The 27,458-nt window shown below is 37.0% G+C and overlaps 1 protein-coding gene across 2 annotated transcripts in view; it reads right to left on the bottom strand.

Annotated features, from left to right (window-relative positions):
- Nucleotides 1-1,450: 1,450 nt before the first annotated feature.
- coro2ba (coronin, actin binding protein, 2Ba) overlaps nt 1,451-27,458 on the bottom strand; it is a 64,985-nt gene continuing 38,977 nt past the window's right edge. For both annotated transcript variants that reach the window (XM_056461646.1, XM_056461647.1), the window contains exons 3-12: nt 21,508-21,624; nt 19,837-19,986; nt 19,061-19,225; nt 16,734-16,850; nt 15,660-15,764; nt 14,735-14,831; nt 13,187-13,299; nt 5,314-5,404; nt 5,088-5,227; nt 1,451-2,803 (exon numbers count right to left, since the gene is read on the bottom strand). In XM_056461646.1, the coding sequence (XP_056317621.1) occupies nt 2,633-2,803; nt 5,088-5,227; nt 5,314-5,404; nt 13,187-13,299; nt 14,735-14,831; nt 15,660-15,764; nt 16,734-16,850; nt 19,061-19,225; nt 19,837-19,986; nt 21,508-21,624 (1,266 nt within the window). In that variant the 3' untranslated portion in view covers nt 1,451-2,632. The remainder of the gene's footprint in view (nt 2,804-5,087; nt 5,228-5,313; nt 5,405-13,186; nt 13,300-14,734; nt 14,832-15,659; nt 15,765-16,733; nt 16,851-19,060; nt 19,226-19,836; nt 19,987-21,507; nt 21,625-27,458) is intronic.

Here is a 27,458-nt window from a genome sequence, read left to right as displayed (position 1 = left end):
AAGATGTTGACTACTTTGGAAATACAAATGCAATATTGTATTTAATCTGTTAAATATTGTTTGATAGTCATTGAGTATTTATAAGTTTTTAACCTCAATGACCCATATTGTTTTCTGAATGCATCAAAGAAGTGTTTATTTACACTGTAAAAAAAATCTGTAATTTTACAGTATATTTCCAGCAGCTGGGGTGCCGGAAAAAAAACCCCGTAAAATAACGGCTGTTAAATTACAGAAATTTACCGTAAAATAACAGATTTTAAATTACAGAAATTTCCTTAAATTCAAATTTGTGGTAAATTTTTGTAATTCAACCTGTTATTTTACAGTAAAGTTCTGTAATTTAAGGGCCGTTATTTTACATTTTTTTCTGGCACCCCAGCTGCCGGAAATAAACCGTAAAATTACAGATTTTTTTTACAGTGTATTATTTTAGTATGTAAAACAGTTACCCAATCATAACAGTGGCCCTTTACTTTGGAGTCTTGAATATGGCACGCCAATCAAAACAGTGTTTGAAAATGAGGGTCAAAGACCAGATAGAAAACAGCCAATTACCTCAAAATATGATTATAAAAAGAACGACAAGTGTACCTCAAAGAATGCAATAAAAATAAAATATGCAATTCATGACCCCTTTGCAACCCTTTTTATTTAATCTGTTAACTGACCTGAAAATAATTCACATTGCAGATCCCAACATTTTTTAGTGCAAGCTCTATACTTTAGGATTTAGGAGGGTGTCAATTGGATAAATGTAATTCATCACTTAAGATTACAGAACTGTTGTGTTTTCAACATCAAAAAGACATAGCTTCTAACCATTTACAAAAAAACACCTTCAAGTTGCTCTAAACCAGGGGTGTCCAAACTTGGTCCTGGAGGGCCGTGTCCTGCAGATTTTAGCTCTAACTAGCCTAAACACACCTGCAAAGATGTTTCTAGAAAGCCTAGTAAGAGCTTGATTAGCTTGCCCAGGTGTGTCTGATTGGGGTTGGAACTAATCTTTGCAAGACACCGGCCCTCCAGGACTGAGTTTGGACACCCCTGCTCTAAACTTTAGTCAATGGCTAATGTCAACTGTCTCGTTACCAAAACCCAGTGGACACCTTGATATCAAAACAACATAAAAACAAACCTGCCAACATTTTTCTCTCAAATTCTGGGACACCAGGGGGGTCGGGTGGGAGGGGGTCGTGTGTTTGTCTCAATAACACAGTTGAGAACCAGGTTCTGTACTGCGGTGTTAGTAACAGTACTATAGACCGGGTTTCGGGCGGCTGCTGCATCGCATACTATACCAAAGACTGTACCAAAAAGCTGGGCGTCACGGTGGCGCAGTGGGTAGCACGATTGCCTCATAGCAAGAAGGTCGCTGGTTTGAACCTCGGCTGGGTCAGTTGGCATTTCTGTGTGGAGTTCTGCCCGTGTTTGCGTGGGTTTCCCCCACAAGTCCAAAGACATGAATTTGCCAGCTAACAGCTAAATTGGCCATAGTGTACGTGTGCGAATGAGAGTGTTTGGGTGTTTCCCAGTGATGGGTTGCAGCTGGAAGGGCATCCGCTGCGTAAAACATATGCTGGATAAGTTGGTAGTTCATTCCGCTGAAGCGACCCCTGACTAATAACGGGACTAAGCCGAAAAGAAAATGAATGAATAAATGGATGATTTGACGTCAAAACCTTGACATCTAATTGACATCCACACATTGATTCCATTTTGACCACCAAAACAATGACGCTAAAAGTTTAATATAAGAAAACTATAATTAATCTAAAAGCTTCAATTTCAAACAACAAATTTACACTTAATTGTGTATACATACAATGTATTAAAAGTAAATTGATGTCTAAACAACATCAAATTGACATCTAACACTGCCGTCAAAAAAACATGATGAAAAATGGACTACATGACAGTCCTGTAATAGATTTAGGTCTGGTTTTGACACCAATTTTAGATACCAATTTGATGTCGCTTTGACATTAAGGTAGTCAATTGACATTTCTGATGTGTTTTTGATGTCGTTTTGACATCAAGGTACCTGCTGAGCATACTTCTTTTTTTGTGTTGAGCAGAATTAAAAATATTTAAACTAATTTGGAACAAGCATTGCTGGGTAAACTGTCCCTTTAAAACAGCACTGTGGGTCATATCATAATGATGCAATAGACCTAATGTTTACAAGAGATAACAGCTGAATGGGTGAAGCACGTCTTACTTTTTATCTCTATATGGGGTCATTAAGATATTTAGAAGTAGCGTAAAAAGGGAAAATAATAAATAGTTCTAATACTTCAATCTAGTAATGTCTACAATTTATGAGATGAAAATGCAACAGATAGCTTGTACCAAAACCACTTCAGGTTGACCCGTAGTGTGACTGAAGGTCATGTGATGGGAGATTTTTCACCCGGTGAGTGAATCATCGCTCCAGTAAAGTCAACTTAGCACACAGCAGCTGTGGGGTCAACACTGCGGTCAGATTAAAACACTGCTTTATGAAGACAAGCGCTGGCTCTCCTGCGGTCTTGAAGGAAGGATATTTGAGTGTTAAGAAAAAGGAAGCCCGTGTGTTTCAGCTGTGTTTGGAGCTTGTAGTGTGTCACATTAGGAGATCAACAGTTCTGTGTCAAATGCTGCTACCATTGCTGTTGTTGTTGTTATTGTTGTTGTTGATGTTCGGGCTGTTCCTGATGTTATTGAGCTCCAGCTCCAGCTGTCGAATCTTAATGTCCTTCTGTGTGAGTTCATCCTTCAGTCGACGCAACTCCTCCTGCTGTCTGAAGAACATCCGCAAGAGCTGCGGAGCACAACGCACAGGGTTACACAAACACACACAAGGAGTGGAAGACAAAAACATAAGCGCTGCTGTGAAACCATTTTCAAAACAGTAAAATAAATAAAAACTGCTATGGGCAATATTATTAGCACCCTTAATAAATGATTATTTTTTGATTGGCTACAGAACAAACTGTTAGTCCAATGATTTAACCTAATAACCGAACTTGCAGAGTTAAAGGTGCTGTATGTAAGTTTCTGACTCTCCTAAAGCATAAAAATACCATAATATATTTGCGGAAATTTAAGAAACATGCCAAGTGAACATTCATGTTTATCTGAAAAGCAATGCTAAAGTCAGATATTCTGCTTTGAAAATGTGTTTTCCGTGCCAGAACACTATTTTTGTCTTGGTTCTTTTAACCTGCCCAATGCCAGTTTAGCCAACTATATTACAGCAGTGGTGGAAAACCACGTATTTCATTCATTCTTTCAGAAAGGCTCTCACAGCATGTGTCCGTGACCGAAAATCGACCTCCGGTGGACAGTAGCAGACTCAGAGATCCTTATGAGGTGGGTATTAATTAGCAAATAATATAAATAATACAACTGTAAACATTAGGTGAGCAGGTTATATTGTAATCTCGTGTCCTAACAACACGCTACGTGATGAGATTTGCAGTGATAAGCAATTGGGCTGTTTGCACCAGACAGAAATTTAAATACAGCCGTAGAATAGTACAGAATAGTGCACTTACTGCACTCCAGCGAAATGGTATCTAATTGATACATACTAAACTTCTTTAACTTTATTAAATGTAGATGCTGAATCACTGATATGCATTGGTTTTGAGTCAGTTTTAAAATTCAATTTCATACGGTTTATTTTATTTTTAAGATCTGAGGTGAACAAGATCTGCTGCAGCTTTCAGTAAATGGCAATAAATGTCATGTAAAATGGCATTCAAACTCACATTGTTATCTTTTAACACTGAATAAAGCACAAGTGGTGTACCTGAGGTGATCATTCTCATTCATCCTGTTTTCTAATATATCGATTCGAGGTGTTGGTTAGAACAAAAACAATTTTAATATGAAAACATTCCTTCTATCGTGTGCTGTTGCTTTTATATAGAACACGACTTAAATCAGCCTTTAGGCTTGATAGTCAGACTTGCTCCTCAATCTGGCAACCTGTGCTTACATTTGTTTAGATTCAGGAATGTAATATCTAGTTTAACCACTGGGTGTCAAACTTACACTCTGCACCTTTAATCTAATTAACCTAGTTTAGCCTATATTGTATTTTAAGCGAATACTAGTATCTTGCAAATAAATAGTAAATGTTTATGTACTGTCTTTATGTCAAAGACTTAATTAATTAATAAGAGTTAAGAGTTAATTAATTACTTACAAATTAATTACTGAAATTATTAGTTAAAAATGTGTTGGAAAAAAAATACTATCAGGAAATGTTGGAAAAATAATTAGAATTTTACACAAAGGCTAATAATTTAGACTTCAACTGTATATTTACAGCTATGGAATAAATGAAAGACCATTAGGAAATTTCTCTGAATTTCATAATTTATTGTTTGCATGAAACTTCTGCAAACCTGAGTATGTTCTGCAAACATACTTATGGCCTCTATTCTAAATTAAAAATACAAATGTGACAATGTTTTTGTATGTGCCATCAATATGTCAATTGTCTTATTTATTTTTTTGAATAAACGGATTTGAACGCGAGTAACATAAGACAGTCCAGTGATGTCATTTTGAACAAAGCTTTAATAACAACTTAACTACTATAACTATTTTACACGGTCAAAAACTGTTTTGCTTCCATCTTCATGACATCTCCTTCCTTTCTAGAAGTGACATCAGCATATCTTCTATATTAAAATGTAATTATTTAGTACAATATTTTCAAGTTTCGCTTTTGACATTATTATTAATTTAACATAAATAAAAACAATTAAGTTATGGCTCTTATAGTTTTCATACATTTATATTCATTTTTATACAGCACAATAGCAATGTTTTAACTTCAGGAGTGTTGAGTAATCCATATTTGGAGGAATAACAGATTTTTAATCACATTTATTCTGACCAACTGTTATTTTCTAAGTCTAGACCATATTTTACTCAAACCCCACAACTAATAAATTCAGCACATGTAGAGAAACTGAGATTTTTCAAGTGGTCTCTTAGTTTTTTCATAGCTTTTTAAAAATTAAACACTGCTCTCTGCCTGAAATACTACCTTCAGTTCTTTCAAAACCTATAATAAACCAGGTAAACACCTCATTCTCTGTACGGGGAGGCACGTTTTCTAGCAGGTCAATGCCATTGACCACTCCACCCTTCTTCTCCTTCACGGGTGCCTTGAACACCAGCTTGTTGGGTCTGTTGTAGCCCTCTTTTAAGGACATGAGAACGGGGCCTGGGCGTGCAGATGAAGAAATTGATTGGTTTCAGTCTTTTGTCTTTTCAAATATTGTCATTCTGAAAATAAGTTTAGCTTTTCACCTCGGTTGATGCCACTGAGCCACTCATCAGCAGACAGAGACGGTTCCGTCCCAGGAGTCATGGGGTAAATGTCCTCCTGATACGTCTCCGACTGCAAAATTAGAGGGTTTTTAAGGAAACACACAGTGGGTGAACAGGGTTGAGAATTATTTAACAGTTTAGATGTGTTTGGCAATGTCTTTTTATCCATGCAAAAAGCCAGAAAAATAACAAATTGCTCTATATAATCAGGCATATTTTCTATGAACTGAAAACCTGACTGAAGTTTGGTTTATGTAAGTGGAGATTCATGATTCAGAGCTGATGAGAAAAAAATGTAAAAAAATAGGCATTGTGAACTGAAATCTACAAACACAAACGGATAAAGTGCAACAAACAAGCCAGAAGCCTTAAAACAGACAGTCTTGCCTTACATTTTTTACATTATCTGTGTAATAACATTGAAGTTATACATTAATATTAGGCAATAGAAAGAAGTATTATGTCAGTCTCCAGAGGGTCACATAATGCACACTATTATCATCATGTTCATTGTGTGAAGCCCTTTTAAGGTTGCTTCAGGAAATGTCATTAGTGCACTGCGTGAACTCTGGATGAAAAGGTAACCCAGTATCAGAGTGAAAATAATCCTAGCTATTCAGAAAATTATTGTTTAAGTTGATTTGAGTTTGCTAAATTTCAATGTTTATGCTACAAATAAAGGTAACCTGCAGCTGCTTTGGATACGTTTTTGGATACTTGCCATTTTTAATGCTTCCCAAATTTCAACGTAGCTAAATAGAAAAAGAATATATATATATATATATATTGTGTGGTGTCCCAGAGATGGGTTGCGGCTGGAAGGGTATCCGCTGCGTAAAAACGTGTAGGAAAAGTTGGCGGTTCATTCCGCTGTGACGACCCTAGATTAATAAAGGAACTAAGCCAAAAAGAAAATGAATGAATATTGTGTGGTGAAATAAGCTGTCTCATATCAGAAGCTGCATCCTCCGAAGGATGCATACTTCAAAAGTGAGTCCTTCAAAGTCTCCACAGGCCGAACAGAGCATTTTGAAATGAGCTTAGAAGGCAGATCTCATCACCAGGCACCAGTAACAGCTGCGGTTATAAGCAGTCATAAAATTTGTAATGTCTTTTTCTCAATGTGATTCATAAAATCACTTTTTAGTAAGACATGTCATACTCTTTTTGTTCTTTAACATGTGTTTAGATATCCAAGTGAAATAAAACCTAATTCATACATTTAATCCAGAGATTTCTTTTAAAAACATCCTGCTGTTATCAGCGCTCAATGAATTTTGGGATCTGCGAAAGATTCACCGGTTGTCTTCTTCATTACCTGGGAAACAAAGGAAGCATTTTGAGGCTGCATGTGAGGAAACCTTTAAATTTTTTAAAAAATGAGACAGCCTTTGTCGCTGTTATGAAGCGGACAGGAGACAGAGGTAAGGAAACGTTAGGGTGTTTATTAAATGACAACAAGGAGCACATGAAGGATAGCCAGGAGGATCAGGAATGATGTTGGGGTCTTTTCCTCCGTGGCTGGGTAACAGGAATACACGAGGATGGACAGCACACACCAGATACAGCTGACAGAGGATGACACAGACTTGGAAGGACTGGAAGACAGGACGATTCGGGAGGACCAGGAAGACTAGGAGGAATACAAAGAGAACAGGTAAGTAAATCGTTTGTTTTAGCTGAGGATGACTACGCTGAGTGGTCGCTCAGTTGTCCGCTTTCGTCGAGACGAGCCCGGACAATGAGCGACTGGAGTGCTGTGCTTTTATCTGGTGCTCGTGAATGTGATGCAGCTGTGTGCTCATTAGAAGTCAGGTGATGGTGATCTTCGTGAGTGGGGGTCGTGAGAGCCTGACCAATCCATGACAGTACCCCCCTCCCCAGGGCCCGCTCCTGAGGGCCGACACCTCCGACGCCGTGGTGGTCTCCCTCTGCCTCTAGGCGCTGGGAACTCAGGGTGGCTCTCATGAAACTCCACCATGAGACTAGGATCGAGAATATCAGCTCTGGGAACCCATGTCCTTTCTTCGGGGCCGTACCCTTCCCAGTCCACCAGGTACTCCAACTGGCCACCACGACGTCGGGAACGCAAGATCTCCTTCACTGCGTAGACGGCTCCTTCTTCTAGGAGCAGTGGAGGAGGGGGTTCCTCTTCGTGGTCAGGCTCTGTGGAGGGAAGAACAGGATCGTGATAGGGTTTCAGGAGTGATACGTGGAATGTAGGGTGAATACGGTAGTGAGAGGGTAATTGTAGTTTGTAGGTGACGGGGTTAACCTGTTCCACGATGGTGAAGGGACCAACAAATCGGGGACTTAACTTGCGAGAGGACAGTCGCATGCGTATGTCCCGGGTGGATAGCCACACCTTTTGTCCGGGTGTGTATCTGGGTTCTTCAGACCTTCTCCTATCGGCGGTTACCTTGCTTCGACGGACTGCCCTCTGCAGATGTTGATGAGCCTCGTCCCAGACTCTCTCGCTCTCCCGGAACCAGTGATCCACTGCGGGGACATCAGATGGTTCGCCATCCCAGGGAAAGAGCGGTGGTTGGAAGCCCAGGACGCACTGGAATGGCGTGAGTCCGGTGGAGGGTTGCCGCAGTGAATTTTGGGCATATTCTGCCCAGCCCAAATACTGGCTCCAGGAGTTCTGGTGACCACTGCAGAAGGTCCTCAGGAACCGTCCCACCTCCTGAATCTTCCTCTCTGTCTGCCCGTTGGTTTGGGGATGATATCCAGAAGAGAGGCTGACGGCCACACCTAGGAGCTTGAAGAAGGCTTTCCATAGACGTGAGATGAACTGTGGACCTCTGTCCGACACAATATCTTCTGGAATACCAAATGACCTGAAGACTTGATTAAAGATATTGTCGGCAGTTTCAAAGGCTGTGGGAAGACCTTTCAGAGGGATTAGTTTGACAAACTTTGAGAATCTATCTACTATGACTAGAATACAGGTATTACCTTCTGACGAAGGGAGGTCAGTGATAAAGTCCACTCCTAGGTGTGACCAGGGACGGTTCGGAATCGGCAAGGGATGGAGCTTTCCAGCGGGTAGATGACGTGGGCTCTTGGATTGGGCACAGTCCTTACAGCCCTGAACATATTGCCTCACATCCCTTGCCATGTTTGGCCACCAGAATCGTTGGGATACTAGCGAGAGAGTATTGTTGATCCCTGGATGTCCAGTGCCTAGCGAGGTATGTAAGGAGTGGATCAGATCTACCCGGTGTTCAGGTGGTATGAACTGCCGATGAGGAGGGCATCCCGGCGGAGCAGGGGCTTCCGGAGTGGCAACGACTGGAGGAGCGTTCCAGGTGATCGGACAAATGGAGATGTGTTCGGGAAGAATCTTCGTTGGGAGTTCTTCATGATCGTGATGCTCGTGTAAACGAGAGAGAGCGTCTGCTCTTAGATTCTTGGGTCCTGGACGATAGGAAATGGAGAAATCAAAACGTGAGAAGAAAAGTGACCATCTGGCTTGACGTGGACATAGTCTCTTGGCCTCTTTGATGTATTGGAGGTTTTTGTGATCTGTGATCACCTGGAACGGATGTTTGGCTCCCTCCAACCAGTGACGCCACTCCTCCAAGGCTAGCTTGATTGCTAGAAGCTCCCTGTCTCCTATGCTGTAATTCTGCTCCGCCGGGCTCAACTTCCGAGAGAAATAGGCACAGGGATGCAGTCGGGGCGGTGTATCATGATGTTGAGATAATACTGCCCCGACGCCGGTGGTGGATGCGTCCACTTCCACCACGAAAGGAAGATTTGGGTCAGGATGAGTCAGGAGTGGGGCCCTTGTGAACTCCTTCTTAAGAAGGCGGAAGGCTGCGGCTGCTTCTTTGGTCCACTCCAGTCCTTTGGGTTTACCCTTGAGGAGATTAGTGAGAGGTGATGTAATCCTGCTGTAGTCCTTGATAAACCGTCTATAAAAGTTAGCAAACCCAAGAAACCTCTGGAGCTCCTTAATGGAAGTGGGTTCTGACCAGGATAGAACAGCCTCAATTTTCTTCCCATCCATACGTATACCGGTTTGGTCAATGATGTATCCCAAGAAATGAATCGACTTCTGGTGGAATGAGCATTTCTCCGCTTTGAGGTAGAGGTGATGTTCTCTCAATGTGTGTAGGACCTCCGCAACGTGTTGGCGATGTTCGGCCTCACTCCGGGAGTAAATGAGGATGTCATCTATGTACACTATTACACAGTGGTGAAGAAACTCCCGGAGGACTTCATGAATGAAGTTTTGGAATACGGAGGGGGCGTTGACCAGACCGTAAGGCATGACCTCATATTCATAGTGGCCAGTAGGGGTCACGAATGCTGTCTTCCATTGGTCCCCCTCACGTATTCTTATCAGATTATACGCGCTGCGGAGGTCCAATTTAGTGAAGACTTTAGCTTCTCGGAGCTGTTCCAAAGCGGCTGGTACCAGAGGAAGGGGATATCGGTATTTTACTGTACCGTTATTTAGGACCCTGTAGTCGATGCATGGACGCAGCCCTCCGTCCTTCTTGGCCACAAAGAAGAAGCTTGAGGCGGCTGGTGATTTTGAGTGACGTATGTACCCCTGACTCAGAGCCTCCCTTATGTAATCTTCCATTGCCTGATTCTCTGGAAGCGAGAGCGGGTAGATCCTACCTCTTGGCAACTGGGCATCTGGAACTAGGTCGATCGCGCAGTCCCATGGCCGATGCGGCGGTAGCTGGGAAGCTCTCTTGGGGCAGAAGACATCATGAAAGGAGCTGTACTCCTTAGGAATGTGGATAGACTGCTTCTCAGGAGGGCTCTCGACCGATGTTGCAAACAAAGAAATGGGGTTCCGACCTTGAAGAGGGAGATTTGGAAAACAGGCAGGTGTACATCCAGATCCCCATTTCTTTATCTCTCCTGTGCCCCAAGAGATGATGGGATCGTGCTTCACCAGCCACGGGCGCCCTAGAATGATGTCCATATTTGCACCCTCCAGAACCAGAAATTGAATCCTCTCTTGATGTAACAACCCCACTTGAAGAAGGATGTCTTCGCATTGTCGATGGATACGGGTCGAAGATCGAGTGCACTGGGTTATCGGTTGTATCTGGTATATATGCGAGGACGCCTCAGTACGGAGGTGGAGTTGACGACAGAGGGATTGGGTGATGAAGTCCCTGCTGACCCGGAGTCGATGAGGGCTGTGACAAGGAGAGAAATAGAGGCAGTAGTTATTTGTACGGTGGTAGTAAGTGGTTTACATTGTTCAATATTCGTACTGAATACACTCACTGAAGTCCGAATGGGACGAAGGGGACACTCCATACGGGTGTGTCCACTGACACCGCAGTATAGACACAGACCCCGGGTCAGCCTCCTCTGTCGTTCCGCTGATGTCAGTCTTCCAGACTCTATTATCATGGGTTCTGGTTCTGGAGAGGCTGTTGACTCAGGCGATTGGAGGAGTGCAGACGAGGGGGTGATGGTGTCCTGTTGATAGGAACGGAGACGATCGGAAACATCGGAGAGAATGTTGGATGAATCTCTCCAGACCCATTGTATCATCTAATGTGGCCAGTTGGATTCGGAGCGTGGGTTCCAAGCCGAGCCGGTACGTGGTCAACAACGATCTCTCATTCCATCCACTTGCAGCTGCTAGAGTGCGAAACCGGAGCGCATATTCCTGTGTAGATAGAGTACCTTGCTTTAGATGATACAGCTGCTCTCCAGCGGCTACTTCCCCATCAGAACGTCCAAACACCTCTTTGAAATACTCCGTGAAGGTAGTGATGGAATTCATGACCGGCCCGGCTTGGTTCCAGATCGTCTCAGCCCATTTAAGTGCAGGTCCAGAGAGTAGAGATACGATGTAGGCGATCTTCGACTTATCTGTGGGATATAGAGAAGGTTGCATTTCGAATATGAGGGAACATTGTAACAGAAAACCATTGCACTCCCCCGCTCCGCCTGAGTAGGGCGCTGGTCGGGCCATGGGACTGGAAGGAAGGGCCGAAGAAGAAACTGTGGAGGCGGAAGTGCTCGGTGCTGGTGGTGCGTTGGAAAGTGGAGCTGGTGGCTGTAGAATCCGCTTCAACTGGTCCACCAGCTCTTGAAGGTGATCGGGGGTGCTCATGTTGTCGTCGTTAAAGGTCCGGGCTTCTGTTATGAAGCGGACAGGAGACAGAGGTAAGGAAACGTTAGGGTGTTTATTAAATGACAACAAGGAGCACATGAAGGATAGCCAGGAGGATCAGGAATGATGTTGGGGTCTTTTCCTCCGTGGCTGGGTAACAGGAATACACGAGGATGGACAGCACACACCAGATACAGCTGACAGAGGATGACACAGACTTGGAAGGACTGGAAGACAGGACGATTCGGGAGGACCAGGAAGACTAGGAGGAATACAAAGAGAACAGGTAAGTAAATCGTTTGTTTTAGCTGAGGATGACTACGCTGAGTGGTCGCTCAGTTGTCCGCTTTCGTCGAGACGAGCCCGGACAATGAGCGACTGGAGTGCTGTGCTTTTATCTGGTGCTCGTGAATGTGATGCAGCTGTGTGCTCATTAGAAGTCAGGTGATGGTGATCTTCGTGAGTGGGGGTCGTGAGAGCCTGACCAATCCATGACAGTCGCGCCGCAATAACACAGTGCACTTCGAATGCATTATTTTATGATTTATTTTTAATCTCCCCTAATATTACAGAAAAAGTTAACACAAGTCTATTTGTATTGTACTTTATGCAATATATTCAACGTAGCTTAACAATAAATTATTATATAAAGCAAGCAAATTAACAGATTAGTTCACTTCCAGAATGAACATTTCTTGATAATTTACTCACTTGCTTGACATCCAAGACGTCAGTTTATTTCTTTTGTTTAAATAAAGAACCTTTTTCAGGATTTGTCTCCATAAAGGTTACTTCTGTGGTGTACGGCTCAATAATTTCAACTTTCAAATTGTAGTTTCAATGCAGCTTTAAAGGGCTCAAAATCATACCAGCCGAGGGATCAAAGGTCTTACCTAGCGTAACTATCTGTCTTTTCTTAAAATAAATAAATAAAATAATTGTATACTTTTTAGCAACAAAAACTTGCATCCCATAGCAAGTGCCAGATGAGCTTTCATGTTTAAAAAGTATATACATTTAGATTTTTTTAAAGAAAATAAAATGGTTTTGTTAGGTAAGACCTTTATTCCACCTTTATTTATTTTTTTTTCGTTTTATAACTTGCCCTTAACCTTCTATTTTTATGGAGCTATTTGCTGTAAAGTTGCTTTGAAATTATATTCATAGTGTAAAGTGTTGTACATATAAACTCGAATTAAAAATAATATTGTGAAGGGGTAAAGAAAATCTACCTAAACAATAATTAAGCATATAGTTTGCTTCAAAAATATGGTTTAAATCTGTTACAAGCATACTATTGATATTTATTTAGAGAGTGATTTCTTGTCACCGCTGAGTTAAATTATTAGGTTTCTCAAATATCAAAAATATCAGAACTGCGTGCACTGAACTGGCACTAGATTTATTTTGTCGTGTTTTAAATTTGTGGCGTCAAGAGGATTTGGTTTCTTCCACAGGGGTTTTAAAGTCCTCTGATAATGGGCCAAACTGTCAATGCCCATTCAGTACAGAGAACAAAACACACATGCTGTGACACACTTGGAGATTATTTATTAATTTACATGGCTAATCACATCTCACTGAAGCACCAGTTACACCATCAAAAAAGGTGATATTGTCCTCTAAATCAAAGACTTATACATTTCTTCAACATGCCACGACTTCTAGCACAAATTTATCTCATCCTTCAATCATCCTAAATCAATAGTGCATTTATCTTTGACGGTGAGCAAATATCCTCATGCTTACCCTTCTAGGCACGATCATAGAGATGGGCTCAATCAGGCCCTTTAGAGTCACCAACTTATAAAACCTGAAGACTTCACATGCTCCTACATCCAGTCCATGCTTCGGCATCACTCCTGTCCAAACACACATGTGACAGAAGAACATGTAATTAGCTGAACATGATAAGTACTGTACTTATTACATTATTTATAATTATTATACATAATTTAGTACATAATTTCATTTATTGACATTCCCCAAAACTCTAATAAGAGCATATCCAAGAGCATATCCAAAAATTAGCATATCCACATGTGACGGACCACAAAACAAATCATAATTATTTAATTTGAGATTTAATAAATAAATAAGCTATCTGTGGAAGTTTGATTGTTTGGAATAGGACAATATTATACAAATATTAAAAAATATGGATTATGAAGGTTAAAATAAAATCTAAATGCTGAGAAAATCACCTTGGAAGTTGTAAAAATTAAGTTTTTAGCAAAGCATGTTACTGATCAAAAAGTAAGTTTCTCTATATTTACAATAGGAAATTTACCAAATGTATCTTTTAAACAAAAACAGGTCTTACGTAGTGAAACTATCTGTCTTTTTCTTAAAACACACAAACAAACGAATGAAGAAATAAATAAATTTGTGGATTTTATCCACAAAAGCTTGCATCCCAGAGCAAGTGCTAGAAATCTTGTGATTAAAAAGTATATACATTCATTTTCCTTCGGTTTAGTCCCTTTTTAACAGGGGTCGCCACAACGGAATGAACCGCCAACTATTGTATAATCTATATGTTTAAAGCAGCGGACACCCTTCCAGCTGCAACCCAGTATAGGGAAACACCCATACACTCTCTCATTTACACACACAAACACACACACACACACACACACTGTTTGGAATGTGGAAAATTAAAATATTAAATTATCTTTATTTTTTGGCATAAAAGAAAAATGTACAACTGACTCATGCACTGTATTTTGGCTATTCTCACAAATATGCATGTGCAACTTATAAAGGTAACAAATATGATATATAGCACATGATTTTGGTGATACAAGGCTCATAAAAACATTCTCAACATATTTTTGAGGTAAATAATTAAGCATTTTCAAGGGGATAACGAGCAAAAACATATTTAAAGGGATGGTTTATGCAAAACAAAATTCACCATTTACTCAGTTGTTCCTAACCTTTCTTCTGCTGAACACAAAAGAAGATATTTTAAAGAATGTTGATAACTAAAAAGACTGACCTTCATAGCAGAACAAATCCTGAAAATCAATGGGGTCCATCAACCAGTTACCAACATTCTTCAAAATTTCTGCTCAACGAGAAAAGATCTCAAAGCGGTTTGGAGGGTGAGTAAATGATGGCAGAATATCCATTTTTGAGTGAACTATCCCTTTAAAGATCTGATTAAAATCAGTATTTCATTAACTAAAAATTAAAATAAACCTTAGTGCCACTGAATCCAGTGCGGATCATTGTGATCAACTTAATTTTAAAAGACAGCCAGTGTTGTGTGATCATTGAAAGATGTAGTTTTACCAAGGCCTTTTTGTGGCGCAGGGGACCTGAACTCCATGAGGTACTGCAGGTAGGGTTTCTCCAGTGTGACCTCATAGTACCGGATATTCCCATCACCCTACAATTACACCGTCTCAGTCAGTTACAGACAATGACAGTGAGATGTAGTCTGTTAAAGCAACTCAACAAAATACAGCAAAGGCACCAATGTGGATTTCAGTGTTTAACTATGATACTATGAATACAGTATATATTTCTAAAATACAATATCGTTCCATAGGTCGGGGTCAGTAGGTTTTTTTTATGACATGCCTTTAAAATAAGTGTTGCATACATTATAATTAAATAAATATAATATAATAACACGTTTTGCCTATATATTTATATAAATATGTTAGTTTGGTTACTCTTAACAGTAAGTTTTCTTTACTTAATGTTAGTCTATGTATTTACTAACATGAACTAAAATTAATACTTTACAGTATTTTATTTTACAGCATTCATTTATCATAGCTAAGCAATTACTAATTTGCATACTTTGTTTCCATTAACTAACATTAACAATATTGTAATAAATGCATTGTTCATTGTTTGTTGGTGTTAGTAAATACATAAACTAATAAACATCATTGTGAAGTGTTACCTCTATTTTCATATATTTAAAAATATATTTTATTTCTGTAATTTGTTTTTGTAATGCCTTTACCTACATTCACATTGAATCATTTAGCAGATGCTTTTATCCAAAGTGATTTACAAATGATAATAATCCATGTAATAAAAACAAAAAAGAACAAAAAACTGAAAATAATATGGTTCTTGGTTAGTCTAATACATTATTCAAATTTTATTTTTATTAATTTTACTTTTGAACAATTGACAAACATTGATAGCATGTAATAATAATCAGTTATGAACATATTTATGAGTTAGAAGTAATGTGTACCTTGCCTGCTAAGTACAACATGTGTGTGTCTGCATCATAGAAAGGGAAAAGCAGTCCAGAAAGACCATCAATCTCCTCTTCAATGATTGGCATGGACAGATCCTCCTGACATCAAAGATAACATCAGATAACATTGAACCAATAATTGCAGAGAGATAATTTTTTAAAATCTTTTTTTAAATAAAAAAAAGCAACTAAAAATATATAAGAAATTAAGAGCAAAGCAACCAGTTTCTTAACCCACATTCTCTTTCCACTGCAGTTAAGAGTAAGTGTTTAGCTACAATTTCAAACGACAATGAATGTGATTATCACACAATAATTACAGGAAGCATGCTGAGAAGAAAACATAATGACTTTCAGTGGGTAATCTTTAGGGCAACGCAGACATCAGGGACTGTGTATTTCTGGATGAGTTTTGGGAATTAATCAGACAGAAACATCCACACGTTTGTTTTTCTGTCATGCTGCAGACTATCTGTTAACTTCATCTGTCATTATGCTGAAATAATGATTTTTTTTAAACTATGTATTCTCTCATTGTTGACCCTGACCAAAACATTACAGCATTAACATACTGTTTGTGTTTATTAATTTGCTCCTAGTGACCATCGGCTGGTCCCACATCATCAGTGATTTTAGGTTGTACTGCCCTTGTGAGGACATTTGATCAGGTCAAAGCCTGACCCAAACACCACCCAGCAAGCATTTTTTGTTTTTAAAAGATGTCTAATAGATGTCTAAACATAGTTGTCTTGGCAAAAACAAGGCTAAATTGAGGTTGTCAGAGAAAATCTAATAGCCGTCTGAGAATAAGTCAAAACTAGAATGGTCATCAAATAAACAAATGAATGACTACACATATAAAGTCTGTCTAATCCGTCTATTTGACGGCTAGTTTTGGGCTATTCTTAGATGTCCATTAGATTTTCACTGACAGCCCAAGTTTAACCTTGTTTTAGTCAAGCTGTCTATGTTTAGATGTCTATTAGATGTCTATTAAACACAAAATTGTTTGCTGGGCACCCTTCCTAACCCCCCAACCACACACATACGCACAGAGGTTGCTCTCACCTGGTCCCAGAGAGCAATCTGGCGTGTGTTCCAGCGAGACACACCTGTCGTTAGGAGTCGTTTCATGTTGCCTAGGAACACAACACGATTCACTTTGTGGTTTTTAAAGTTGGCCTCCTGCTTGACAATATAAGACAAAAACAAGCAAAACATTCAGTTCTGCCAGCAGATTTCCCAATAGTCCATTTACAAAGGTGCATAAAAAGGAAGGTTATTCTTTAAAAAAATCTACATGATGTTAGATATCTTCCATCTGGATGTCTGTAAATATAAAAATTATCAAACCAGACTTCCTGTAAAAGTACGGCTTTTTATTTTCTGTGTATGGATTTTCTATCTTAAACACTATACTATACACTTAATTTATTGAGGTCATTATACATTTTAATTATAGTGTCTAATAATAGTCTCTCATGCGCACTAAAGTTGCATTTATTTGATTAAAAATAATGTAAATAAAGTATCAATGTTGGGAATACACTAATATAAGATTCAGATTCTAATATTTCGTTGTAATTCAGATTTGATTATGTTGTGTATCTGTCACGGTATTATTTTGACATTCTTTTATTCATTTATTAATTCATTCATTTTCTTTCGGCTTAGTCCTTTTATTCATCAGAGGTTCCCAAAGAGGAATGAACCACCAACTTATCCAACACACATACATCCACACATACACTATGGCCAATTTAGCTTATTCAATTCATCTATAGCACATGTCTTTGGACTGTGAGGGAAACCGGAGCACCCGGAGGAAACCCACACTAACACGGGAAGAACATGCAAACTCCACACAGAAATGCCAACTGACCCAGCCGAGACTCAAACCAGCGACCTTCTTGCTGTGAGGCAACTGTGCAAACCACCGTTTCACCCATTTTGACATTATCAAGTGTTATTTTGTCAAGTTTTTTTCCTTCACTTTCGTCAATTGGTAAAGTTTGTTCCTCGCTGCTGTCGCCACTGGTTTGCTTGGTTCAGTACTTGTGGAGCTGCGCATCGCTGGATTTGCTTTTCTGTGTTTGGACTTTCAGCAATGAAAATTAAACCACACTGAACTGAACTAAACTGAACTTCAACTCTGAAAACTGAACTGACACAGTTTCTGTTTACTATAATCTTCTATGTTAAGCGGCTTTGACACAATCTACATTGTAAAAGCGCTATAGAAATAAAGATGAATTGAACTGAATTGAATTTTTAAGTGTTACCATAATTTGTGGTTGCGATCTTGTGTAGACAATGGAAGCTCTGTCTACTGTCTGACTTTGAATGTCAACTGTCTGATCCAGTGTGGGGTTTAGGTCAACTGGTGGTCATTATTTCTCATTCCATTGTCACCCAGTATTATGTCTATAGGCTACACTTTCCACTGTGGTTGTTTTTAAGAAATAAAAAGCTTTATATTGGGTACAATAATTATTGAAATAATGATCCGATAATATCTGCTTGCTTAATTTCTAATGGGAACTTTTTTCAAATATCTCTCTGTGTTGTTGTTGTTGTTGTTGTTGAGTTTAATATATTTATTTTAATATATGTTATTTATTTAATGTGATGGCAAAGCTGAATTTTGATGAACCATTAAACTAATCTTTAGTGTCACACAAAAACTATTCTGAAAATTATTAAATCAATGTAATATGCAAATTGGTTGCTTAAATTTTCCGACAGGTTTCACTGATAAATAGACAGTTCAGCTGAACAGGACTTATCTGAAATTAAAGTCTTTTTGTAACATGATCAGAATCTTTATAGTTGCTTTTACTTTTACTGTTCCTTTTAACCCATTTAACCATTTTAATCCATTGAATCCTTGATTTATATGATGAAAATAGAGTGTAGCATCAATTATAAATCAAAGGCTAAGTTTACTTGACAACGGTGTATTAAAAGCTATTGCATCTTTTAAAAGTTTCGCACACATACAATAACGTCAAAACCTGACACAGATCTGTGAAAAATGGATAAGACACAGTATCACATATGCTAAGCCAACAACTGGCAATTTCAGGCAATGTTTCGAGCAGCATAAACTGTAGTCTGAAGCATATATACTCAGCACATAATATCCATTTTTTGTAGTTTACATATAGACAATTAAAAGTGTTGCTTTAAAAAAAAACTACACTCTGAAACCCATTTTCAAAGGTTTACATTTTCAGGAATGAAACCGAATAGCCAAAATATGTAAATTGTTTCTAATCAAAAATATTGTTAAGTAAAGACAAAGTATAAGAAAGAACATGACTGAAATTTAGCATACTGTAAATTTGTCTATGTAAGTGAGTGTTTAAATGTGTATATTGTAAGGCTGAATGCACCTGCAGGACGCTGCCTGTGCGTGGCTCAATGACGCGGAGCTTCTTGTCTTTGCAGCTGGTGGCCAGCAGACTGCCCTCTGTGTTAAATGACATACACAGAATCACATCTGAGTGGCAGTCGATCATTTTCACTGGCTCTCCAATCTCAAGATTCCAAATCAGGATCTACAGGGTGAGAAAAAGCACAACCTCTCATACATACTTACAGTTTTATTTCTGAAAGCTGCAATGTCATGTTCACATTGTGGACAATCAGAATCAGTATTCACAAACACATTCAAAAGTGATTCATTCCTTTACTTAAATAATAAATAAATAAATATAGCTCATCATTTATTCTTCTTCATGAGGTTTTAAACCTTTATGAGTTTTTTCGTCTGTTAGAATGCTGGCACCCATCGACTTCCATAGTAGGAAAAAAATACTACTGAAGACAATGAGAGACATTAATCTACATGTTTCAAAATAACTTTTTTTGTTTTGTTCAACAGAAGAAAGAAACCCAAATGGGTTTTTAACAAGTGAAGGGTAAGTAAATGATGGCAGATTTTTTTGTCAACGACCTCTTTAAAAAAATTGTAAAATTAAATTGAGAATGTGTTTAATGGGCTCAACTTAATTTTCATGATTATGCAGATTCTTTATTTGCCTAATAAATTTAATGTAACGGGTTTACTCACTTTTTTACTCATCTAACATTTCTAAGATGTTTTAATTTCATAGCTCATATCAGTGAATTTAATATTATCAGATTGTGTCACACAAGTTGTCCTTACCTTGTAGTCATATCCAGCGCTAAAGAGAATCCCGCTAGTGGTTGGATGCCACTCGATGAGCCCCACACGCCTGCTGTGGCCATAAAGTTCTAATACAGACTCTGTTAAACTCCTTCTCAGTCCACCGTCAGGAATCTCCCATATTCGCACCTGACACATGCACATACACAAAAATACACAACACAGACAAAACACTTTTCAGTCAACACCACCAATGCAACATGAAGATGCTTTCAGACTCTATCGTCAGGCAGTGTTGGGAATAGTTTTAATAAGTTACATACTACATGTTATTAAAATTGTATTAAGTAATGTAACTATATTTTCATTAATTTATTAATAATTGCGTTTGACTGTTTTTAATTACTTTCCTAAATTTCGAACAGGTTTTGAACACTTAATTATATTCAAACATTTTAATCAGTAGAACAAAACGCTGATTACTGGACTTATTCACTTATAAAAACACTGATTACTTGACTTCCTCACTAATAAAAACACTGATTACTAGACTTTTGAAAACCTTCATTACTTAAATTATATTTTAAATTACAGCAACAACAATTTTGTTTTACTCAAAGACTTTTTAAAATCATGTCTTTGCACAAATATGACAGGAAACACTGATGTTTAACACTGCATTGAGGAAAAACAGTTCATCTTAAAAAATATACACATAATCCCACAAATAATATAGGAAATAAAAGTTTTGTAGTATAAGTATCAGTCCTAAGTTTTTGTCCTGAAACATTTATATTTAATTTTTAAGCAGTAAAATGCAATTCAAGAAAAAAATGTAGATGTGTGCTTTTCCTGTGCTTTTTTTGCTGTTTTTACTATACATTTTAATTGTTCGCAAACATATTTTGCACTGTTATATGCAATTTTACGTAACCCTTACATGTAACTACTCCCCAACACTGGTGTCAGAATTGCTCTATTTACGGTGTTAAATTTCATAAGTAGTTAAAGCACTCTTAAAAGACAAATACAATGTTATATAATCAAGCAACATACACTGACTCTATAGCAGGGATCACCAAACTTGTTCCTGGAGGGCCGGTGTCCTGCAGATATTAGCTCCAACCCTAATCAAACACACCTGAACAAGCTAATCAAGGTCTTACTAGGTATATTTGAAACACCGGAAGGCAGCTGTGTTGAGGCAAGTTGGAGCTAAACCCTGCAGGGACACTGGCCATCCCGGCCCGAGATTGGTGACCCCTGCTCTATAGTGACATTATGACTGGACTGGCCAGTGAGAAACAAGTATTCCAGAGAGCCATTTAATCATATTCATTTTTGTCAATAAATAACAAAAACAAAAAAATGTTGCATCATGCTTATGATAGCTCACATTTAATAACAATTAAATTAATAAAAAATACAAAAAAATTACATTTACTAAAGATAAAATTTCATAAAAATGTGATTAAAAACTCATTTTATATTTGGTAATTTTCCTAAATTAACATTAATTGAGATTTAAAATGCTTTATAAGCGGTAAATTTAGTAGAACAAGTCAAATTCCAGTAAAAAAACCTTTCTTTTTAAGTGAAATTTTTAAAGTGTCTGTTTTACAAAATAATGTTTCAGACATGTTTAATTTATTCTAAATTAGACTGAATCATTTGAACATTGTGTTGATTTTGCTCTTCACATGTACTTACAGAAGAATCCTCTGAACAAGATGCGATTATGTTGTCATGGAAAGGATTCCATTTGATATCCAGCACATTTCCTTGGTGACCACAGACCTTTGGATAGTGAGGGTCGATACGGCCAAACTGCAGGAAACAAGTACAAGATAGTTATCTCATTTATTTTTACTGTGACTAAGTATACAAACAAAACTATGTATGGATGTACAGTAAGGACAACATAATAAATTTTTTTTTTTTATTTCCAAAGCCATCCAATGTTTATTCAATTTAATGTTCACAAATACAGCACTACTGTAATACACACAAATGTCCACAGTGTGGCGCTACCTAACCACAGTCATCCATTCAGTAGTAGACAGAACATTAGTCATGATGCTATGAATGTTTGATGCCACTGTAGTCCATTGACCTCTTTCTAAGGTCCTTTGGGATTTGTAGTTCAGGTCATGCATGAGTGCGCTGCTTAAGAAAGGCTCTTCATCTATAGCTCAATGCATAGAGATGACACCCTTTAATGTAAGAACGAAGACATCAGTTGAAGGCATTGCAGAAAATCCAAAAGCGCCTCAGATACCGTCCTGCATCTGACTTATTGTTTGCATTTGTTGCAACAATGATGCACATTATTTGTGCCCTTCTGCTCTCTCTGTGCTTTTTCTCCTAGATTAGCACGATGAAATTCATAGCTGTGATTTGTTCTGTGTTGAATTATTGAATTAAATTAGCACAGCGACCGCTTGAGGGACATTCATTTAATAGAATTTTCCAGGGTAAGAAAGTAAGTTGATTTCCCACAGGATATCAGAACTTACTAAAACAATATGACTGATTAGAATATGTCAAAGCCTTTATACTACTACTACTGGTGGTTACTTTTTGTTGTTCAAATGTTTGCTCACATGTGAGGACTTTGATTTGCTTATGATTTACAGCTTTGATTGTGTGCTTATTATGCAAACAGCTCAACCTTGATTCACAGGTTGCTTGCCTTTGCTTTTTGTAGTAAAATGTATACAAAAAAAAAAAATCAAACTAACTTTGGGTATTAAGCACTTCATCCCCATTCTGAAAAATACTATATATTAGAACTAAAAAAATACTACATCAAGTATATAAAATAATTATATATAATTATATATTATTATTACTAGGCATGTCCAGATCTGACCACATGATCAGAAATCGGGCCCGATCACACAGTTTCAGACTCGATCGAAATCGGACTCCTAACCAGGACTCTAATATATATGTGTGTATATATATATTCTCATTATTTTTTAACATATCTATACTTATGCATCTATAGTTCCTAAAAGCACATAACTGGCTTTGCAAACACTGTAGCACTTTTATTATTTGTTTACATGCCTGGTGGGTATTTTAAGTTGTGGTGCTGTTTGTTTTTATATTAGATTTTTTAAAATATTTATTGCTGCACCAAACTCCAAAAGTGAAGAATTGATGTTATTTATTACTTGATTGTTCAAGCTACCTCACAGAAGCGCTCTGTTTGTTAACAGAGTTGTTGAATGTTAAAATAAGGTGAATTAAATAAAAAATAAGAAACATCCTAGATCTGTTTCTTCGCTCTTCTTAATTCTTTTTTTAAATTATAGAAGTATTGCAAAAAACCTGATTGGGACATCCCTAATTATTATTATTTATAATAATAATAATAATAATAATAATAATAATACTTTAAGCATAAAGTACATGCTAATGCATAGTTAGTTAGCATGAAGTAACATGAACTAACATTTATTTTTACAGCATCTACAGGTAAAAGATTTAATGATCTAATTGTGTTTACATGCGTCAAACATCCATCATGACAACTAAATAGCAAAGGTTATAATGCAAATTTGTTTTTGATGGACATTTTTATATGCTCAGATGCTGAGGCAGTGTATTTTCATGGCATTGAAATGACAGATTTTCTTTATCACAGTTTACAACATTATCATGGTATTTGAATAAATTACAAAAGAGACTGAAAAGACAGACAAACTTTAGTTCAATGCTTTTCAAATAACAAAACAAATCCAAAACTATATATTAGCCCTCCAGTGAAATGTTTATTCTTTTAAAAATTATTTCTCAACTATTGTTTTAAACATAATAGTTTTAAAAATTTATTTCTAACAACTAATTTGATGAAAGTACATAATATTTATTTTGCAAAATATGATAATCAGTTTAAAGTGCAGTTTAAAGATTTAACTTAGTTAATTTGATTAACAAGGCAAGTTACAGGGGAGGTAACTGTAGCTTAATTAAGCAAGTCGTTGGATAACAGTGGCTTGTTCTATAAACAAGAGAGAGCTAATAAATATGACCTTAAAATAAAAAAGTAAAAACGGCTTTTATTTCAACCTAAAATAAATAATACTTTTTTCAAAAGAAATATCACTTGGGAAATATTTGAAAAAGAAGACAAATTTAATACAAAAAAATTGTTTCAGGAATGGTAATACTTTGAATAGCATGTATAAAGAGTGCTTTGAAAATAATACAAATTATCAAAGACAAACTAATTCACAGTGTTTAGAAGAGTCCACAATAACAATATTATCCATATTCATTACCACAATAGATTGTAATATATACAATCTTTTGTGGTGATGAATATGGATAATATTGCTATAAACAGAGGGAATTAGGCACAAAAAGCAAAAGCATCTCATATGTACAGCTTTTGCTTTTGTGCCTAATTGTCCCTCTGTTTGTCAGTTGCCTCTATCTAATTATCTCTCATTTCGATTCCTGTGTAGTGTTATTTTGCACGTAAGACCGTTACAGATTCATGTGTAGGAGTGTGTTGGCGGCGGGTGGTTGTTGACACAGATGTGTTGGCTGCAGATCAGGCCGAGTAGTCGCTGTCTGAGTTCTTAGTCTGAGACAAAAGGAGATCATACATTTAGCCACTCCTCCTATTGTGAGCAGCACAATGATGCTCGAGTACAGCCATGTGATTACACTAATTATGATGTCAGTGGATGTGCCTACAGTCTAGACTGCAATGTAGCTCTCATAGCGCAACCTTGAAAAAATGGTTCTTTAATAAACAAATTTTACATCCTTAACAGAGAGCCTTAAGACATTGCTGAGCCACATTAGTAAATGACTGCATAAGTCTACATGTTATTAGTATTGACAACACAAAGAGAATTCTGTGAATCAATCTGTTGAATCAATGCCTATCGTGTTCAGTTATATTGAGGTTCAGGTACAATTAAGATGCTATTATGATCTTTTTTATTGTAAAAATCCTAGATCATACACTTTTTGAATGTAAACTTTGGGTCCACAGGCTTTTATGATTATTAACAGATTAAATCCCCCCAAACTGAAATGATCTGTGTTTAGAATTTTGTTCTAATTTCATTTAATTTCTTTCAGAAATACTGTATATACATATAAAATCCATATAAAATACTCACATATTCATACCAACAAAGTCTATATAATGTTTCAAATAACCTTTGCCTATAATATGTCAAATATGGTTGAAATAATGCTCTAAACCTTCTTTCAGTTAGCAAAACAAAATATATTTGTTTTCTTGACATGTTCAAAAAAGTGTCTACTGTGTTCAGTTAAAGTTTAGTTTGCTAAAGTTCATTCAGAATAACATGATCAAGAAGTAACCCTTTTAAAAATATGTATGTCTCCATAAACTGCAGGTTGCATACAATGATTGTATGAGGATTCTTCTTAAAAACATAGATGGTGTAATGCAAGTGAATTATTTTGTAAGGTAAGAATTTGATCATTTTTTGCTTTGATGAGAAGTTTGATCTATAAGCTTATCTGTCGATTGGAGAATTCTCAGGATAGCATTTTAATGTTGTTAATAAACCCTAGGCTTACTGAGGTGCATTATCAGTCACACTTGATGAAATATTGGAATAACTGTCTTTTTTCGTGTACAGTTGAAGTCAGAATTATTAGCCCCCATGAATTATTAGCCACTATGTTTATTTTTCCCCCAATTTCTGTTTAACGCAGAGAAGATTGTTTCCAACTCATTTCTAATAGCTGATTTATTTTATCTTTGCCATGATGACAGTAAAAAATATTTTACAAGACATTTTTCAAAACACTTCTATACAGCTTAAAGTGACATTTCAAGGCTTAACTAGGTTAATTAGGTTAACTAGGCAGGTTAGGGTAATTAGGCAAGTTGATAACAATAATAATAAAGAGTATATTATATGTATTATATTTAGTATATTATATAATATAAGAGTATATTCCAAAGAATAAAGAGAAAAAAAATCCATAGTCTGTAATATCTTTAAATATGTATATTCTTTATTTATTTATTCATATTTGACTGATAAACAAAAATACTTTCTTTTGTTTTCTTGTTTAAGGCTGCCAACCAGATCAAAAATTTAATTCAGAGTAAAATGATCAAGAAGTCACCCTTTTAATATAAAAAAACTTGTCATTTAACAGTCTGTAATGTTTTAAAATTGTACCCCGAAGACTCAGGTGCTGCATTTTATTGCTTTTAAATATGTGATCATTTCATCTTTTTACGACAGGGTAAGTAACTAAACCACAAAATTCAGTGAAATTACAAAAATACAAAAAAAAAAGTGATATTGGTTGCAATAAAAGCTGAAGCAGACATTTGTTTTTCAAAGACCCCTCTGATCCTTATACTGTATGTATGACAAGATTTTCTGCTAAACTGCTGTCACAATGAATTACATTTTAGTGGATTTCAGTAGTGTTTGGTAAATCATAATAAAATGTTTTTTGCATTAGAAAGAATTTAAACTAAACAAAATAAAAAAAATGACAGATTAACAAAATACTTAAATAAACTGCACAAAGTTTTTTTTTTTTTTACTAATTAATGAACTTTAATCAGTGTTGAGTTCTACTGGTTAAAAAGTTTGAATATAATTAAGTGGTGAAAACCTGAAATCTTGAAAAGTAATCAAAAACAGTCAAATGCAACTATTAATAATGAATGAAGATTGGTAGAGGCCCTTAACTAATATTTTGTCATAGATTTCAAGAGACACCACAGATTTACATTAGATTTAAAATCATCACAAAACTGACATGACTGGCCTCTTTCCTAAAGTCTAGGGCTGTTCAAAATTATCCATGTTCATTTTCCATGGTTGCAGAACAGAATTTTAAACAAAGGGCATTTCAGTTCTTTGAGCTTACTGTATGCTAAGCAAGGCATTATAAAAAAGGGTGTGGGTCTAGTAAAAAGCACTTTTGGCTATGTTAAAGTAGTTTAAACTGGTTGGCAGTTTCCTATCAGTGTTGCCAGACAGCCCAACTCCCTTTTATATGTGTGCGTATGCACGGGTGTGCGTGTATCTGCTTGAGTCTTTCCATGAAGAGCTCTGCATTATTTTAAGGATCGTGAAATCATCCCAAAGCATTACAGCACCAGCTAACCCATTATTATTCACAGACGCTTCTGTCAATAGCAGCTTAGCAGGTCAAGGAAAGGAGCGGTTTCATTTTTAAACGGTTAAACAGTTAATGATGACATCATCGCAAATACCTCAGTCTTCTATTCATGCTCTTTTTTCTCTCTCTCTTTCCTTGGGCCATCTCATCGTGGTTTCTGAATGCAGTTTCCATCCTACAACTGAAGCTTCTTTGTCATATGAGGAATTCTTTTCAAAAAGCCAAAACTCTGCCGCCATTGTATTGCTGCCATGTGTCTGAATTTCAAATGTACTATGGGAATCTCTGATTATTTATCATGCAATGGTCCATGTAAAATACAATTAATTTTGTATTAATGCCTTGTTTAACATAACGCATTACAAAGATTAAATGAGCTGTGTATACAGCAAAATAAAAATAAAAAATCACACTGCAAAAGAATAATTGTCAATTAAAGGTTTAAAATTGATATTTTGAACTTCCATCAATTTCCCATTGATGGGTTGCAGCTGGAAGGGCATCCTCTACGC

The sequence above is a fragment of the Danio aesculapii genome, chromosome 7, assembly GCF_903798145.1.
Source record: "Danio aesculapii chromosome 7, fDanAes4.1, whole genome shotgun sequence".
In the NCBI taxonomy this organism is placed as follows: Eukaryota; Metazoa; Chordata; class Actinopteri; order Cypriniformes; family Danionidae; genus Danio; species Danio aesculapii.
Note: the sequence above shows the minus strand (reverse complement) of the source record. Positions and strands in the feature narration are given on the sequence as shown.